Source organism: Mustela erminea, chromosome 4 (assembly GCF_009829155.1).
Source record: "Mustela erminea isolate mMusErm1 chromosome 4, mMusErm1.Pri, whole genome shotgun sequence".
NCBI classification, from domain to species: Eukaryota; Metazoa; Chordata; class Mammalia; order Carnivora; family Mustelidae; genus Mustela; species Mustela erminea.
In genome coordinates this window covers 135,493,640-135,514,197 of record NC_045617.1, presented here as the reverse complement: position 1 = coordinate 135,514,197, position 20,558 = coordinate 135,493,640, and the positions used below count along the sequence as shown (strand labels likewise).

The 20,558-nt window shown below is 38.4% G+C and overlaps 1 protein-coding gene across 1 annotated transcript in view; it reads right to left on the bottom strand.

Moving 5' to 3' along the window:
* Positions 1-20,558, bottom strand: part of TMEM170B (transmembrane protein 170B) — a 30,446-nt gene that overhangs the window by 8,091 nt on the left and 1,797 nt on the right. The window contains exon 2 of the mRNA XM_032341105.1: positions 4,388-4,558. Within this exon, the coding sequence (XP_032196996.1) occupies positions 4,388-4,558 (171 nt within the window). The remainder of the gene's footprint in view (positions 1-4,387; positions 4,559-20,558) is intronic.

Genomic DNA, 20,558 nt, shown 5'->3' with positions numbered 1-20,558 from the left:
TAAAATAGGAACTCAACTGTCCCTTCAAAATATTGGTAGAACTCATTTGACCCTGGAATTCCTTTGTGTGTGTGGTGGGGGGGGGGGGGGGGTCTTCAGCATTTCAATTGTTTAAATATACTTACTGTCCTAATCTCATTTAGTTTCTTTTTATACCAATTTTGACATTTTATACTTAGGAATATATCTCTGTTTGCAAAACTGTTATTTTTATAATTCTTTATTCTATCTCTACCATTGGGTCTCTACTTATTTATTCTATTTTGCTCTATACTTTATTTTTCTGCCTTAACTTTTTTTTAAATCAGTTTACCAGTGACTATTCATCTTAGTATCTTTCCAAAGAAAGATACTAAGATACTGTTTTGCTTTATCTTTCATAGACTCCACTCAGAAAATTGAACAGCGTTTCTCTATACCAATAAAACTAACTAATGTCACTGAAAGATACCATGCACAGCAACCACGATGTAAGAGTTTAAGAATTAACCAAAAACATGCAACCCTCTTGTTGAGAAAGACATTTTTAAACTCTAACGAAAGACACAGAGGGTGATCCGAATACATGGAAATCTAATACATGTTCTTGGGTAGAATAGTTTACTATGCCAGGTCTTCTCAAGTTAACCTCTCCATTAAATTAAATCCCAATAAACATTATACAGTTATACTTTTTGAGAAATTGAGTAGACATATTCTAAAATCTATGTGAAAGAATAAAAGTCCTTAAACAGCCATGTTAACTTAAGAAAGAAATGAGAGGGATCCAGCCTGATCAGGTATCAAGAAATACCACAAAACCACAGGAGAAAAAAAAAAAAAAAAAAGTGACCTTGCTGCAAGAACACATAAAAAGACTGACAGATCAGAACAGGGTTCGGAGACAGATCCTCGTGCTTGAGCATAATACACAGACAAGGTGAATCAATGAGGAAATGATGGGTATTTTTAATAGATGGTGTGGTCAAACCCGACTTATTATGTGGGAAGAAAAATAAATACACCTGGAATCCTATCTAATACCAAATACAAAGTTAGACTCTAAACCAGGCAAGTCAGGAATTTATGAAATTATTCCTGAATGTCAAATCCCTGTATTTGTAAGATTTTATTAGAAAAAGCCATGCCTATTCATTTACACACTTCTGTATCTGCTTTCACACTACAGTGGCAGAGCCAAAGAGCTCTGACAGAGACCACCGGGCTTTCAAAGTTTACATACTCCCTTTAAGAAAAGGTTGGCTGACTCCTGTTCTGTAGGTATTGAAGACCTCAGTACTAAAGGTAAAACAATAAAATTAACCTTAGAAAATATATCAGCATATCTTTTGACCTTGGTGGGGGGAAGAAGTTCTTAAGGCAAAAAACTCTTTAAGCTGATAACACAGAAATTCAAGCTTTCGGCTCAATAGATCATAGAATCATAGAATAGATCAACTACCATCATAGATGATGGTAACTGATAAAAGATGGAGAAGTTATTTGCAAATTCCAAAACCAACAAGAGACCAATACGTCTAGTGTATAAGAAACCCCTATAATTTAATGAGAAGGAAGCAAGAACCCCAAAAGAAAAGCAAGCACTTAAATTGCTTAAAGAAGCAATTTGCAGAAAAAGAAATCTAAATATATAATAAGCATAAGAAGAGATGTTCAAACTCTATAGTGATCAGAGAAATGCAAATTAACCCAACAAACAGATGTGTCATTTTATACCTTCAGATTTGCTAAAATTAGTCAGCTGTATAATGTTGGCTGATGGCAATATACAGACACCTGGTTTCTCCCAAGTTTGTTATTAACCATCAATACCAACTAAAATGAAAAATCACTGTCTTGGAAATAAAACCTAAGGAGGAGCAAAATATAACAGAGATGTGTCTATATTCAATCAGTATCTTATTCAGAAGAGATCGGAAGCAATCATTTGCAGACTTGAATACACAGTTGTGAGAATACGGTCAATCACAAATTGCATTAAGAAAATAAATATAGCTAAAATAGTTTCATTTTGGCTAGTTTTCTTAATTCAAGTGTCTTCAGGTCAAAAGACTAGCCAGAAGAAATTTAAATGCTTTATTGGAAACCTGGATACACATTTTTACTTGAAATTATGTCAGACTTCTCTTTTTAAGGATTTAAAATATAACACAGCAGTTTCTAAAATCACTGGCATATTTTATTCTTGGCTGAACTGAAACTAGGCAATAAACATACAAATGCATCATTAGAGATACACTAAAGGATAGTGACATTTCTCCTGATCTCTGAGCTTTTACGGTAATTTATGCCAATAGATGCACATATCTGCACGCGGCTCAAAACTCTTAAGCACAATGTTCCTTCTTCCCAACTCTGTTCGTGGGTTCGCAATCACAGCAGTGGCGCCCACCAAAAACACTGCAGTCCCTTCCAAGCCTCTGTGTATGCCACCACAGTGAGTAAAACTAATCTGGGTTGATTCCTCTTGCCATAGTCCTTAGCCGTCACGTCCAAGCACAGCTACAACTCTCGTTCAGATCCCCGCCTCAAGTTCAGATCACAGGTGAGGTCTCTTACTTCCTCTTCCTTTCCGTCTCTCCTTTCTTCCCTCCCGTTTCCTCCTTTCTTACCCCTGTACCTCCTCCCCTACTGAACCCATCCCACCGACCAGCATTTTCTGAGGATCTGTTATGATCCCGGCACTGTTTTATTGCTAGGAAGGCAGCAGTGGTGAAGAGAGACGAAGCCCCTGCCCCTTCTGAGTTGCCTCCTGGTTCTTTATGTATAACTACATTCAGCTATTACATTTTTCCATCGGACTGCTTTGTCCCTTGCCAACCCCATTCAAAACGATCTTACTTGTTTTCCATGGCCTGCAGGAAAAAAGCCCAAATTTTCTGGCTCGCCTTCCACGGCCCTCTAGGATCTGGTTCCACTGTCTTTCCAGCTGAATCTCCAGCTTCACTCTGCATGTCCTGTGCTTCGGCTAAACCTGAGCGCTCACCCTACACCCCAGCTATGGCAGAATGGACGCGGTACCGCACGATCGGGTTACAGGCTGCCTGCGGCAACAACCGAAACCCAATACAGAGTAACACAGAAAAACCGAATGGTGAGGGAAGAAAGGATGAAGAAACAGATGACGACATGGAAATCTAATACATGTTCTTGGGGGGAACAGTTTACTATACCAGTTCCCTCCAAATTAACCTCTCCATTCCCTTAAATCCCAGTACAAATCATAGTTACACTTTGTCCCACAGCTGTTTATGAATGTCCTATTAGTGCCACAGGACAGACACTGGGACATGGGAACAGGAAGGTGTGCAAATCCCTCTGGGAAAAGGTGACTGCCTCCCACAAAAGGAGGCCTTTGAACTAGAGAAGAAAAGGACTGACTCTTATCTGTGGGGCTAAAAACCAACCAGAAAGGAAGATGTACTTCCTGTGCAGCAGTGAGCTGCCCAGACACCAGGGAGCAGGCCCCAAGTGCAGGGCCATGTAAGCTGCTATGATGCCCTGGCGATGGCAGAAGTCCCCAGCAGCACAGAGAAGCAGCAGCCCCTGCAGGCAGAGCTGCATCAAGGAAGCAGCCATGGCACCCTCTGGTCTCAACAGGACATCTAAGCCCCGGCTCAACCAGCACAGCAGGAACTGGGACCGCCTCTCTGAACCCCAGGCAGAGGCGGGGCCCGCTCTAGCATCAAGGAAAGGCAGAGAGAAGGCTGCCTAGGGCCGCTGGGCACTTCAGGCAGCACAGGAGGACAGCTGATCAGGGCTCGAGGACACTCACACGCGGCCAATCCCCACTAGGTCAGAGGAGATTTGTGTCATAACAAATTGTATTTAAGAAGAAAGTGCGGTTTTACCTTGTAGTCCTCGGCAGATCACATCGAGGACCTCCGGGCTCTATTTTCACTTTTTTTTTTTTTAAATTTTTTCAATTTATTTATTTTCAGAAAAACAGTATTCATTATTTTTTCACCACACCCAGTGCTCCATGCAATCCGTGCCCTCTATAATACCCACAGGTGGTGGGTATTTTCACTTTTTTAATGACAATGACCACTGTCAAATCGGTGTGCCGGTCTCTCTCCCTGACTAGATCGGAGTTCCTTTAAAGCAAAAACTAAGTCCACTAGAAAATAAACCTCCCCCTGAATTTCTGTGCCCCTTGTCAACTTTCACAAGTTGTTCTAGATCCCACAGAACCTGGCATAGCAAGTCTTCACAGAGAAGTACTAAAACTCTCCATTCCATGAGCCCATGAACGGATCTTTTCCTCCAGGTGAAGTGTAATCAGTGCTGAAAATACCCTCTGTGGGAGAGGACACGAACGTCCCCTTCATCGTAAGAATAAAGGGCATGCACAGTCAGGTCCTTAAGCAAAGCAAAACCCGCTTACTAGTAATCATCGCGCCGGTGACAGAAGCCAGAAATCCGACGCTGACGGCGATGAGGGAGATCACTCTCCCCTGCCTGTGTCTCTGCAGCATCACAAACATCAACACGCCCGCAGCACCGTGGACAAACAGGGACGAGAAGAGAGCCCACAGGAAGATCCAGTACCACATCTCTGAAAAGAAGAGCAGAGGGTTAATAGTTCTGCTGGAAACAACCTAGACAAGCCGGGTTAATGAACAGGGGCGCACCCAGGGTTTGGAGGAAGGGTAAATGAGAGAACGGATAGAAAAGTGCCCAGTACTGTGCCTCACACATAGCATCACTAACTAAACATTAACGATGATCATCATCACTGATGCTCGAGGGGGGAACAGTTCAGCCTTCAAAACATTAAGGCGAAGACGCTCTGACTGGCTCTGTCTCCATCATACAGCTAAAACCCATCAACGTGTCTAAAGAGTCCCTAACATATTTGCAAATCTCGTGCAATAAATTTATTAACTGCTGTTTGAGATAGGATTTTCTATTTTCTACACCAAATAATAGTGTTGACATTTTTGAAATCTACCTCTTAATTCAAATTGTTCCAGAAATCAACAATTTCATCTTTTATGATTTTAGGCATTTCAGGCAATTCCCCTCTTGGATCCCAACTTTATATACTAAGGCATCACTCAGAATGGTTTTTTTTTTTCTTTTAATTTCTTTGTCTCTCATAATTTTAATAGTCCTTACCCAGACCTTTCCAAGCTCCATCGTTCCTTCCTCAGAGTGTCCTTAATTACTGTTCACTGTGGTTTAGGTTACGGTCGATGAGCACCTTCCATTCTGTCTCTCTTTTGCTCGTTCCCTTTCCTTCTGGCTTCCTGCACCCTCCCAGTCAACCCACGCAGCCCCAAGAGGCTTGGCCGGGTCCTTGCACTGACTCCATCTCTCCGCCCAAGCCCATGGTGAGGTACGTCAGGGGAGACAACTGATCCCAGCTGAGCCGCTCTTTTCCTTCCTCTGGGAATTCTGGACTGGGCCCAAGGGAGCACCTCAGTCTTTGGGTGGCTGAGGGATCTCTGAAGGGCCATTTCTTCATCACATGATGAGAGCCTTGGGACAAGACGAGAGAAAACTATACCCACCAAAGAGAAGAGACAACCAAATCCCTCATTCCAGTGATTCCTATGGCCTGCCACATCACCACCCTTAGTTTCCACATAACACCCTAGTTTCCTTGTCATAAAATTCCTTTTTATGTAAACAAGTTGTGTGACTTAGAGCTGGAAGAGCTGACACCAGAACGCTGGGATGTCACCTTGAGGATCATCCTTGGTAAGCCAACATTCCGTAATGCAAGATATCTATCTACACTGGCGTTCTCTCTCATTGACCTCAAGAAAGGTCAATGAAACAGTCATGAAACAGACAGAGAGAACAAAAATGGATGAATAAGAACAGATTTATCAGGTATATGCTGTTGGTGGGAATGTAGAATGGTGCCGTTGCCAAGGAGAAGTAGAGTAGTTCCTCAAGAACTTGGAAAAAGAACTACCATGCGATCCAGCAATTCCGCTTCTGTGTATAGAGCCAAAGAATTAAAGGCAGCATCCCAAAGAACGATCTGTACACCCATGTTCAGAGCAGCATTATTCACAGCAGCCAAGAAACGGAAGCAGCTTGAGTGTCCACCAACGGGGATGGCACACACAATGGAATAGTAGTCAGCTTCAAAAGGGAAAGAAACTGGGGCACCTGGGTGGCTCAGTGGGTTAAAGCCTCTGCCTTCAGCTCAGGTCATGATCCCAGGGTCCCGGGATCGAGCCCCACATCAGACTCTCTGCTCAGCAGGGAGTCTGCTTCTCCCTCTCTCGCTCTGCCTACTTGTGATCTCTGTCAAATAAATAAATAAAATCTTAAAAAAAAAAAAAAAAAGGGAAAGAAACCTTGGGACATGCCACGACAGGGCTCAAGCTTGAGGACGTCATACTGAGTAAAGTCAGCCAGTCACAGAAAACTACACATACTGTGTGATTCCATTCACATGAGGTAGATCCAAAGCAGTGTGGTTCAGAGAAGAAACGGAATGATGACTGCCCGAGGCTTGGGGAGAGGGGAACGGGTACAGAACTGCAGTTCTGCAAGACGAGAAAGATGTAGAGACCCGTTACACAACGGTGTGAAGGGCCTAAACGCTACTGAACTACACACTTAAAATAGGTACAATGGGAAATTTTATGCGTTTTTTTTTTTTAACCACACTAAAAATAAACTTTTTAAAGTATGGATATAATTTTCAAAGATAATTATTTTCTGAGTCCACAGTCTCTCACGGTTGAGAAACAAACAGGGTTTTTGGAGGGGTGAGGGGTGGGGGGTGGGAAGGCCTGGTGGTGGGTATCAGGAGGGGTACATATTGCATGGAGCACTGGCTGTGGTGCATGAACAAAGAATCTTGGAACACTGAAAAAAATAAAATAAAATTTAAAGAAAAAAAGAGATAATTATTGTAATGACCATAAATGAGAAATAAATTAAAGACGTGTGAAGTGGGGCGCCTGGGTGGCTCAGTTGGTTAGGCACCTGACTCATGATTCTGGCTCTGGTCATGATCTCAGGGTCCTGGGATGGGTCCCTGCGTCTGGCTCTGCGCTCAGCGGGGAGTCTGCTTGTCCTCTTCCCTCTGTTTCCCCCACCCCTGCGCTCTCCCTCTCTCAAATAAATAAATAAATAAATACATTCTTAAAAAACAAACACCTCATGAAGGATACACCCCCCCAAAACACCTCATGAAGGAAAGAAGGTGTGGATAGAATAAGGTAAATACTAGGGGTCTTGGGCAATGGAACTATTCTATAGTTTGACTGCAGTGGTGTTGTACAAGTGTACAGTTTTGTCACTCCGTACAGAAATAAATACACACACATAACTGAGTACACCTATCCAAGTAGTACTGGTAAAGTCTGAATAAGGTCTCTATCAAGGTTTTGATATTATACTGTGGTTTTCCAAGATGGTCTCATCGGGTAAACTGGGTAAAGGGTAAGGGGGTTCTCTCCGCATTATTTCCTGCAAACGCATGTGAATCTACAATCGTCTCCAAGTAAAAAGCTCTTTTTTTTTTTTTAAAAAAAGAGAGGATACACTGAAAACAGATTAAAAAATAAAATCATTTCAGCATGCCAAATTCTTAAGAGTAACAATCAGATTGGACTCAGTTAATGTGAAATAATTTGAAGGAAGAGTCACCAGACATATTTTCCAATGTGTGCTGAAGGACCATGCATGCTTCTCAGTGGCATAAGAGACAGATGCTGGTCATTACAGAAAAGAATACAAAGCTTGCCTTTCCAGATTTCAGGAAAATAGTGTTTTCATGCTGTCAATCCCAAACAAATAGCTTCAATTTATAATAAATGCATTAAAGACAAAAAGGCTTAACCTGCTCAGAAGATATTTCTATCTTAAAAGATGTAATTTTTCAAAGTGAACCTAAAAAACTGGAAATATAAGGGAATATAAGGGAACATGAAGGCATTTTCATCAGGGGGGCTCTGAGACAAGAAGGGTTCGATAGCAACAGGCAGATACTCTTAAGAAAGAAAATAATCGGGGCACCTGGGTGGCTCAGCGGGTTAAGGCTCTACCGTCAGCTCAGACCATGATCTCAGGGTCCTGGGATCAAGCCCTGCATCAGGCTCTCTGCTCCACGGAGAGCCTGCTTCCCCCACCCCCCTCTGCCTACTTGTGATCTTCGTCTGTCAAACAAATAAAATCTTAAGAAAGAAAGAAAGGAAGAAAGAAAGGGAGAAAGAAAACAATCATCTGCCTCGTATCCCAAGCCAGCTCTGGTAGCTTACCAGATCTACCCCAGAAAACACTTTTGTTCGTTGTCCTTGAAATACAAATAGGGTGAAAGCATTCTTAACTATATTTAAGACTATGAGTGAGGAATTATTATAAATAATAAATAAATTATAAATAATGGTGTTTGTCTATTGACTATATAGTTATTGGCTTCAACAATAAATTGGCCTGATCATTTGGAAATGTAAATTTTAAGTTTAATGTTCTATGAAGCCCCAGGATATCAAAGAATTATACAACTAAAATAGAACCTCGAAGACTCCTCTAGTGACCAGGCAAGGGTTATCCCTTAAGCAGATTGAGCATAAACTACCTAAACTTAAATTTATTTTCATATTTCTGTCTTTGTTAAAAAATCGTTATTATTTATCTTGGAAAAACTGAACTCTGCTGAGAATATCTATAGCTAACTTAGGCCTCATGTTATCACTATGCTTGTGAATTACCTGATGGATGCACGCAACCTGGTCCGTGGACAGGGCTTCTGAAGAACTTGATCTCCTCTGCATAAACAAGTCTGTCTTAGGCCCTGCTCACTACTGGCAAACAGAGGAAGCCTGCTGGGTTAGTTCAGGTGAAGAGAACTGCAGGATCCTAAGAAGAGAGCAAGACCAGATGTCCAAGAGCCCCAGAGGAAGGACAGATGCTAGGAGGACAGGCATGGAATACCACCACCTTCTCCTCAACTGCCTAGGCCATACAGCTGATGTGGACATCCACAGGCCCAGTGTTCCTGTCTGCCAACAGCCCACCTAATCCAAGCCTCCAGCAATTGAGCAACGGTGAGAGGAGGATAGGCCAGAGGGAGACCTGGTGCATGCTAAACAAGACGCAACACAAAATTTTAAAAATACAATGCACAAAGCAGAAAATTCTGAAGCCTGCCATCCATATACTCACCTTAATTCACTGGAAGGAAATATTCCTTCTTCTTGGGTGCATCTCCTCTGGTTATTTCTCCCTATTCAAAGATTATGGAATCTTCACCGTAAACAAATTTTGCCTGAATTGTTGCACGGAGAACTGTGATGTGTCCCGGCCTCCAAACAATCCTAGAATAGCCCTGCTCCCAATCTGTATCTCTCATCAGCGCCGGTTGCCAAGTTGCTCAAAAATTATCTTCTGTGCTTTTGTTTTTAATCCTTGGGCAAAATTATTTATGAGAAATGGTTTTCTCTAGATGTCTAAAGTGTATTAACTGGGTAAAAACAAGTCAAAGAATGGTACATACTGTACAATCCTATTCACTAAAAAATATGTTTATGTACAGAAAAAAAGCACAAACAGAAAACTTGACAATGGCTATCTTTTAAAGATAAGAGATGGGTGATATTATTTTATATATTCCTTATATTTTTTAGAACCTGCCTGAAATGTGTATATTTTTAAATTTTGCTGCAAACATACTGTCTTCAAAAAAGTAGTTTTTCATTCTAAAATTCATCAATGAAGGTGCTCTACTAGGCCAAAGTTCCTCAACCCGGGCTGCTCACAAGAACTACCCTAAATTAAAGTAATCTCTGGAGGTAGGACCTAAAGAACAACACTTTCGTCAACTCTACCAAATAATCACAACATGGAATAGAAATCAGAATTACTACCCCATGCTAAAGTTACAGAAGAGATGCTTATGAAAAAATCCCAAAGTCATAAAAACAACAAAACCATCTCATTAGACAAACAACACTAAATGTATTTTTAATCCTCTAGAGACTATCTCACCTTTCTACTAAAATCATTAACAGATACTGAACTCTTACTGTATGCTCGACATACTCGAAGTCTCCAGCAGAAAATACCATGCCAGTAAGACCATATGTTGAAGCTGTTCGTGATTTCTACCTTCTTTATAGAAATGGTCCACATTGTATGTTTAGATAGTCTGTGTTCACATTAGATTATCTCGAGCTTTGCTCTCATTCCAGCAAATCTAAAAGTGTGGAAATCACTCCCTTTAGTTTCCAATATCAGTGACTTCTCAGTTTGGGGATGCATCTCACCTAGGTGACTTATTAGAGTCTCAGGAAGATGATGCATTTATAATTTGAAAAAGTCCCCTAGATCAGAGGTCAACAAAGTAGGGTCCATAAGCTGTAGCTGGCCCACCACTTGTTTCTGTAAAGTCTGTGAATTAAGAATGGTTCCTACATTTTCAAGTGGTTGAAAAATCAAAAGAACTATATTTCACACCTCAAAATTACACAGAGTTTAAATTTCAGTGTCCATAAAACTTTACTGAAATACAGTCAGACTCATCCAGACTCTCTATGGCTACTTTTCATGCTATAAAAGCAAAACTGAGTAGTTATGACAGAGATCATATGGCCTGCATAGCTGAAAACATTTACTGTGGTACTTTAATTAATTTAATACAGTACTTTCATATATTAGCAAGAGCTGACACATTGAGTGTTTAGTTAATGATACTTCAATGGCATATATTCTAATAACTTGGGTTCTTCAGAGCACAGTGAGTAGCTGATGTTATGTGGAAGAGAAGCTTGAACAAGAAGGACAATGTCAAGGAAGGTCCCAAGAGAATTCACTGTCACATGTGAATTTTTTTAAATAAATCTAATTTAACCAAATAATAAACACATTGGAGATGGCATGAGGATAAATAAAACAACCCACTGTCAAGAAATAAAGCAATCAATAGAACCAAATTGAGGAATGACCCAGACTTTACAACAAGCAGAAAGGGGCTTTACAGTTACTATAATTTACATGTTAAAGGCTTTCATGGGAAAGGTAGAAAACTCACATGAACAGATGTGGAATTTTAGCAGAAAAATGGAAATTCCACGTAAAAGTCAAACGGAAATGCTTGAAATTTTTTTAAAAGTCAACAACAAAAACCATATTATCTGAGATAAAAAATTCTGTTAATGGTCTCCCCAATAGACTGACACAGTTAAGCAAAGAATCAGTCAACTTAAAGATGGACCAAAAGAAATTATTCAAACTAAAATATGAGAGAAAAAAGAATAGAACAAATGGAGGAGAATAAGGGAAAGAAGGAGATTAAGGGAAAAGAGGAATCACCCATTTAAGAGCTATGCAACAATTTCAAGTGGTTTAGCACACATGTAGTTGGAGTCACAGAGGGAGAAGAAAAAGAGAATGGAGAAGAAAAATATTTGAAAAGAGATGGTTGAAAAATTATAAAAATAATGAAATATATCACACCACAAATCTAAGACTCCAAGAGAATCTCAAGCAAGATAAAGACTTGCCAAAATAACCAAAACACAATAAAATAAAAATAAGCTACACACTACCTAGATACCTCATAGTGAAATGATGAAAAATCAAAGATAATGGGAAAATATTGAAAGTAGTAGTAGCAACAGTTTACATATAGGAGAACAAAGATTAAAAACTATAGCAAACTTCTCATCAGAAACCATCAAACCAGAAGACAATAGAGTGACATTTTTTTAAAGACTGAAAGGGGAAAACAAACCAAAACAAAACAAAAAACCTGGAAAGGCAGGAATCTATATTTTGGAGAAATAGCTTTCAAAACTGAAGGTGAAATGAAGACTTTTTTCAAAAAGAAGAAAAGCTGGGAGAATTAATCACCAGTGGACCTAAAAGACAGATTAAAGGAAGCTCTTCAGACAGAAGGAATATGATAGTAGATGGAAGCTTAACTCTACACAAAGAAATGAACAAAAAAGAAAGTTAAAATGAAGGTAAACATAAAGGACATTTTTCCTTATTTTTAATCATTCTTAACATATTAACTGGACTTAAAAATAAGTCACTGTATTCGTCCACTTGAAACTGCAATTAACATAGAAGTTGAAGCTACAGTAAATATTTAAAGCTATCTGCTTTTGCTTTTTAAAGAGAGAAAAAAACACTAGTTTTTAAATTCAATGGTGATACTTTCAAGGTCTGCCTTAATTCATTGGCTTTCTCAAAGCTTATGGCAACACTTATTACCCACTTTCACTAAATTACACTTTTTCCAGCTAATTATATAATTTCAAACTGTAAATTACAGTACTTATCATTGAATAGTAAAAGAAATTTCTTTAAAAAGCAAGTTTTTTAATTTAAAACAATCAAAATATCACTGCTTTAAAGCAATCAGGTTAAGGCTACTTAAAATAGTTCAAATACTGCTCTATATTCAAGCCATAGTACTGTCTTCCTAAAAGATGTCACTCATCTTTTCTTCCTTGTAATTGATTAGCTACTCAGTTACAAAAGCATAAGAATTAAATGTCAAAATCTGAATCTATTATGAAATTATAGCATTATACAATGATTTCAATTGTTATTACTTGTATGCCCTCAAGTATCTTAAATTATACATGTCATACTAAAAAAAAGTCAGTAACAACATGTTTGTTTGAATAAGTCACTGATCTAAAAAATCTTGTCAGCAATTGATAAAATGTTTCACAATCTCATGACACAGTATTTCCAGGGGATATTAACACTGAACACTGAAAATTGAACTTTTTACATCAATGAGCATAACGTATAATGAAATTCTCGATGTAATAAACTCCTAAAATTAAATCTAAATACAGGGCCAGATGAATGACAGAACAGAAAATAAAAGCACAACCAAGAAAATTTAGCAAGTAATGTGCACGCCTGGTCAGAGTGTCACACCTTGGAGATCACTTGACAATAATCCAGAGGAAGAAGTTACACCACACACGGATAAACAAAAAGAAATTAAACGAAGTCATAATTTCAGATACTGAATCCAGAGTTTCCTAAACCAAATTTTAAGAAGGCCCCATTCTAAGAGCTGTTAAATGGTGTTCAGAGAGTATGGATTTTTCTAGGTCCTAAGCTTCACCTTACAAATCAGCCTATTAAAAACCTGAGGAAGCACCATTTAAAAAAGAAAAATTTCTTAATTTTAAAGATGAAAGAAATAAGTTTACATGCAAATGGTAAGCATTTTCCTTAACTCATAGTTAACTAAACTTTTCCTTTTCTTTTTTAAGATTTCATTTTATTTATTTGACAGAGAGAAGGAACATAAGCAGGGTAAGTGGGAGGGGGAGAAGCAGGCCCCCTGCCGAGCAAGGAGCACAATGTGGGGCGGCATCCCAGGACCCTGGGATCATGCCCTGAGCTAAAGGCACACACTTAAGGACTGAGCCACCCAGGTGCCGCTAACTAAACTTTTCTCTCCCTACTTTCTAATTTCTTTTTTTTTTTTTTTAAAGATTTTTTATTTATTTATTTGACAGACAGAGATCACGAGTAGGCAGAGAGGCAGGCAGAGAGAGAGAGAGAAGGAAGCAGGCTCCCTGCTGAGCAGAGAGCCCGATGCGGGACTCGATCCCAAGACCCTGAGATCATGACCTGAGCCGAAGGCAGCGGCTTAACCCACTGAGCCACCCAGGCGTCCTACTTTCTAATTTCTAACTCAGCTTTCCCATAACATCAGCATGAGAACGGCTGGCATCAGATTGTATTACACACAAGGAACCTGAGCCTGGGAAACATGTGGCTTGTCCAACATGCAAAATCCATTTAGTTGCAGTCAAGCATAAAACTCAGTTTCTTGATCCATAAATGCAGGGATCCTACTGTTTCTTTAGACTCTTTATTTGCATACAAGTATCTGACAGAACCCAGATTATTCCAGAAGGAAGAATTCCAATAGCTGCACATTATCTAAGTGTTTACATAAATATTGCTAATGCTAAATTCTCCCACATACTTCAGATCTAATGTAGCTAAGCCATCTTGAATTTTCAAAATATGGTCATTTAATAGGAATTATTCTCTACAGTTAATGGTTCATATAAAGAAACATTACTAAAATATTAAATAGATTAAAATATTAAAAATAATATTAATAATTAAGATTAAAAGATAGTCACTTATTAAAAACTGGGTTTGAGCATCCTCCTGGAAATGAGTTGTTTATATTGAAAATTTAATAAGTCTTTAGTTATACCAAAGTCTCCATATTAATTTGCTTTATATATCACAATATAGCTACAGATTGATCACCAAAAACTTTATCTTTAAAAATTGGGTGTTCCCAAACCTCGAGCTCTCAATAACAAAATCACCCAGAACTAGCTAAAAAGGTAGCTTCATAGACCCCTTTCTCAAAAGTCCTCCATAAATAGGGACTGGAACCCTGGATTTGTACCTTTAACCCAACCCAGGTGATGCTGGTAGGCAGCAAAGTTCAGAAACTATGTTGGATTAAAGTAATTCGTGGCAGGGAATGGGAGAGGGGTGCAGTTTCATCATGAAAATCCAGTCCACAACACTGACAGAAACATCGCAGCTAGACATTGATATGAGAGTAGTATACAGGTGCCTCCTGCTTTCCGAAATCTCCTATTATATCACTTCACTCTTACAAAAAGTCCTTCTAGATTATATCCCAAGATTTGTAAGAACAGGCAACTGGACCCAGGTAAAAGTCTGGTTCTTCCTACTTGTACAAGGTTTGGTGAAAAATCTCCTCAGCTAAGGTTACTGGAATTGGATAATCTAATGAGACCTTTTTTTTAAATGATTCCACTGCCACTGTTTATATTACTTTTACTTTTCTTTAATATCATACTTTTTTTATATTACACTTTTTATTTATTTTACTTTTTTATATTATACTTCTAAAGCTAAAATACTTTGCCACGAAAAGCACAATTAGTCTATCATACCTGATATAACCACATACATTTAATACAGCAGTAAGTTACATGGTCACTTCCATTACAGGAAAAAAGAAGCATACCAAATGCTTTGCCTTGTGTCTGGTATGTAGTAAATATTCAATGAACATCACTATTTTAGAGCTTTGGTATTTATTAGAATTTTTCATCTGATACTGTGGTAAATTCAGCATGCTATATAGTCTCGGGGCTCTCTTCTTACAGCTGATTTTCTTTTTTTTTTTTTTTTAGTTGAGGAAGAGCTGACACACGATGTTAGTTTCAGGTACACAACACAGTGATTGGACAAGTCTGGACGCTGCCCTATGCATCTGCTCGCTACGGCTGTACTGTCTGTCTCCACACAATGCTATTACAACACCATTGTCTATAATCCCTATCCTGTATCCTTTATCTGGGTGACCTATTCATTCGATAACCGGAGTCTGTATTTCTCAATCCCCTTTATCTATTTTGCCCACCCCTCCATCTCCCTCCCCTCTGGCAACCGTCAGGTGGTTCTTTGTATTTATGGGTCTGTTTCTGTTTTTTATTTGTTGGCTTGTTCTGGTTTTAGATTCCACATGTAAGTACCATCACATGGTATCTGTCTTTCTCTGATTTATCTGTCTGGCTTATTTCACTCATTCTAATATCCTCCAGGTCCATCCATTTTGTCACAAATCTTTCTTTTTTAATAGCTAATATTACATTGTACATATATACCACATCTTCTCTATCCATTGATCTACCAGTGGACACTTGGGTAGCTTCCACGCCTTGGATATTGTAAATAATGTTGCAATAACAACAGGGCTGCATGTATGTCTTGGGATTAGTGTTTTCATTCTCTTTGGGTAAATACCCAGTAGTAGAACCACTAGATCATATGACAGTTCTATTTTTTTTTGAGAAACCTTCACACTGTTTTCCATAGTGGCTGCCCCAGTCTGCATCCCCACCAACCGTGCGTGACAGTTCCTTTTTATTCCCATCCTCACCGACACTTGTTATTTCTTGTCATTTTGACTCTACCTGGTCTGACTCTACAATACATCACTGTAGTTTTGATTCATACTTCCCTTATGATGAGTGATGTTGAGTATCCTTCCATGTGTCTGTTGGCCATCCAAAGGTGTTCCTTGGAAAAATGACTATTTAGCTGCTCTGCCCATTTTTTATTTAGATCATTCATTCTTTGGTATTATCTATATTCCTTTGATAGTTTGGATATTAATCCCTTAACAGATATATCAGTTGCAAATATCTTCTCCCACTCAGTATATTGCCTTTTTGTTTTGTTGATGGGTTTCCTTCGCTGCACAGAAGCTTTACTGTGCTATAGTCCCAACGGTTTAATTTTGCTTTTGTTTCCCTTGCCCAAGGAGACAGATCTAGAAAAATGCTGCCATGGCTAATGTCAAAAAGATTACTGCCTCTGTTTTCTCCAGGAGCTTTGCAGTTTACACCTAACTATTCTTAATCCCAATTTCCTTTCCTGGTTTCACTGCCTCTGCCCCACCCCGGACCCACGCTTCCTCTGCAGTTTAGGCTTTCTCTCCACAAGACAAACACCTCTAGTGATTTTGACTCCTCTTCCTGAATTACCTTACTTTTCCGGTCCTTCCTTTCAATCACCAAACAAAGCAAATGTAAGTTTATATTAAGAGTCTATTAAAGCGTCAGAATTACAGCTCACACAGTCCGAAGACGTACCCAGAAACTGCTTTAAGAAATGTCATCTAGACCTCGGACTTGCTATTGCCAGAGGATATGGATGAATCATACGGACGCATGATTCAAAGATAATGAGATGGAGACTAAGAAAGTAAGAACCCATAGATGACAATTCTGGTTTTTGAAAAACTACAGTAGCTTCATTCTCAGTAAGACATATAGGTAAAACTTCCAAAAAGTGAAAGCCTATAAAGTACAAATCATATCAGCGCTAGTTAATGGGCTCTGTACCACATAAGAGTAAGGAATTTTTCACTTGTATTGCAGAAAAACCTCCTGTAATAGAGCATTTATAAAGAACTTAATTCACTGGAAGCTAGGGAGCAGGGTACCCCAGAGAGCTGCACTCTTTCTTGGGAGCATACTGAAGGAAGATGCTGGTTATTCCCGTGTGAGTATGGACAATTCCAACTCCACAAAATGGATAAAAAACTTCCCAACCCCCCACACTTTTCTTTCTTTCTTTCTTTTTGCTGACAGTCAATATTAACACTAAAGTAGCTCAGCCACTATAAAGTCTAAAAGGGAACTAGAATAGTGTGTATGCATAACAGGAAAAATAAGCACATATATATTTTATCTGACCTTCATTCAAGCCTGAATTCCCAGCTTCTCGATGTCTGTACCCACAGAAGAGGGGCACCTGCCCCCCCATTTGCAACAGACACTGCGAAAGGAGATGAGCCCGAGGCCAGCCTGTGCCTTTTTTCCCAGGGACCAATTATCTTTTCCCAGTACCAGTCTCACTCTGTGTTTACACACGGGTTTAGGGATCCTGCGTTTTTCTAAGTAAAAAATTCTTCTCTAAATTCTTAGCAACTAAATTTGGGTCAGAACACAAAATTGGGAGCCAAAGTAGTTGAAGAAAATAAAAGTAAAGCAAAGGAATGTATTACACTGTAGATTATTTTTTTTAAGTCAAATTACCCATAAAACTGAAAGAGTACATGCATACTGACTATAATTTTAGACTGGGGAAAGGAGACTTAGAACATATGGAAAGAAAGAAAAACTATTTCATAAAGAAGGCATTTATCTCTACTTTAGTAAGCTGAAGAAGCGGATAAGCTACACACCGTTAATAAGTTTGGAATCCCGTGAATGACACACTTTGGGAAGTGATGGATAGAGAAGAGAACTTTAGCAATGGTGATTAACAGAAGAGATGGAATTTCCAGGTACTAATCTGTTCTATATGGAATCCCTATACTAGTGTCTTCAGGAAGGAGAAAGAATAAATAGCAGAGCAAATTTGGTAGGATTTCTAAAGCTACATATATAATACATATGGATCACTAACTTTTACACAGGCAATGGCAACTTAAAATTTTGGGAAAGAAATATTATTCAATAATATCTTACATTTTCCAGTATCTTTTGTTTGCTGGACAAAAAATAGTTCCATTCACACGTTATTAGGCTTATCAGGGCAAATAATGCTAGGCTATGCTGAAGTATTTTAAGATTTATCACCAGATGTGCCTGAGTTAAAAATCTGTGTGGAACGAAATGAAAGGCACAGAACTAAGCATCATTGAGCATCATTTCTAGGGCCTGCCTCTGTCCCTGAGTAACTGATCCCAGCCATGTTACTTTAATGATGTGATACATCAGTATTTCTGAAATGAAGCAGTCAAACTATGTAAGTTCTAGTTCTAAAGCCTGTTCTAATTTCTAGCTCTTATTTTCATTTTTTTGAAAATGCATTTCTATTGAAGTAATACATACACAAGACTGTTGCCTAAAGATAAGTGTCTAAGGAAAAAAAAAGTCAATATAAAAACTTCCCTACTTCACCTTTGTTTAGGATAAAATACAAAGAGAATAAATAACACCTGTTATTTATGTTAGTGTAAAGAAAAAATAGAGATGAGAACACACTCTCCTTTTGCTTAATTAACCAGAGTTCCTATTAACCAGATTTCTGCAATCCTTCACACAGTCATTTCTTAAATCCAAATTAATTTGGTTCTACACTATGCTCCTTTCTTGTTTCATTTCTAAGTTTATCATGATGACAAACATGTCTTCTGAGTTAATGTGTTATCATAGTCTGAAAAAAAGGTAATAAATTTTCACTTATTAGCTATCAGCGCTGAGCAAGTTATTCTCAGCTTCCATGGCTGAATCCATAAAGATAAACAATAATCTCTTTCGAGATTATCGAAAAGATCAAATACATGAAGGCATGATAACAAGCACAGAAAAGTATATTTAATAAGCATTTTAAGTAGTTTCAGGATTAAGTAGTTTAAAGGTTCAACATCTAGCCATAAAATTTGCTTACACAACTCATCCCCTAGTTAACAGTATATTCACACCAACTAATGCAAGTAGAGTGTTTAACTAATGCAATTGTTAAGTATTATTTCAGAAATGCAATTCGATAAACACATATTGAGTATTTATATGTGCAGGCAGAATAATGCTAAAACTCTAGAATTTCATGATTACGACAATGACCCCCTCCCCAAAAGTTCAGTCTGGAAGAGACAAATAAAAATTATAATTGAACAATATAATAATAAAAGCACGTATATGGAGCAGAAGCAGCAGGGTGAGGTAAGTAACTCATTCTGCCAAAAGAAAAAGGAGGAGCGAAAGCAGGTGGCAGAGGGGAAAGAGTACATTTGTGGGCAAAGACAGGGGTTCAGAGTCCTGCTCAGCCACTCACTGTTGATATGATTTGGGGCAACTTCGCCTCTCTTCTCTGCAATTCTACTTTGGAAAGTTATTCTTAAGATCAGAAACAATATATGTAAAGTGTCTGCTACATAGCAGGCACTCACAAAGTAAGTGGCAGTAGAGTCTTGTCTTAGGACGTGTGTGTTTGTTTTGAATAGACCAAATCCTAAACAGCACCATGGCGAGCATCTCTGGACTAATAACCAAGGTACATATAGGATTACTAAGGTCACCAGCATGAGAGGGCCACAGTGAATCACATCACGTCAAATGTTACCACTTCCAGAATCCACTTTTTTTTTTTTAGAAATGGATTCCTAACATGTGGTTCACTCACCTGCTGGTGAAGCGTATTTCTGACCTACATCTTCCTCTGTTTCTACCAAGACAAACAGCATTTTGCATAGTCAGGCTAGATATTTCCTAGAAGCGGTCCCCATGTTCCTCAGTCCCACCCAAGGAACTAGTTTTGGATGTTCAGCATATCCTTTACGAAATGGCAAAGTCTGATGAGCAACAGACGATTATTAAGATTATATTAAGCAATAAAGAGAGTTAACCCTGGGTTGAAACTATTATCAACCTACTGGTTGACTCATAGAACCGGAAGCCACTATAATGATTGGAATCCTAAAGTCAGTATTTTAGAAATACTATTAGATCTAGCCAAGTGGTAAGTTACATTTACACTACTCTATAGCTCCCCAAACTAATTTTCTCTAAATAAATGGTGAGCTAAGCCAGTCCTTACCAAATACAAACATATATTTAAGTTCTTACTTTTCACTTCAATCCTACAAACACTATTGATACAACATTTGAAATATGAACAGTAGATAAATATAAGCAAAGCCAGAAGTAAGATAACATAGGCTATCTCCAAGTTCAACTGAATCATGAAATGGCCTTCCTGTCAATGTATTCTTTTTAGAAATAAAAATATGTTCCTCACCCTCAACCATCATGTAAGGTCAGTTTGTATCAAGTTAAATAACCACAGATTAAAAGTGAGGACACCATGAATCAATCCAGAATCTATGTTAATTTTATAGTTGCCGCATTCAAGAAAATCCGTGTCTTTAAATTCATTCTACGGTATAAAAATTCTATAAAATTGTTCTCTACAGATATCTTAATTCCATATCATGCTAGATTTTATAATAAATATATACATATGTTACTATAAATAGTATATTTATAATAAATATATACATATGTTACTATATTATAAATGATACTCTATAT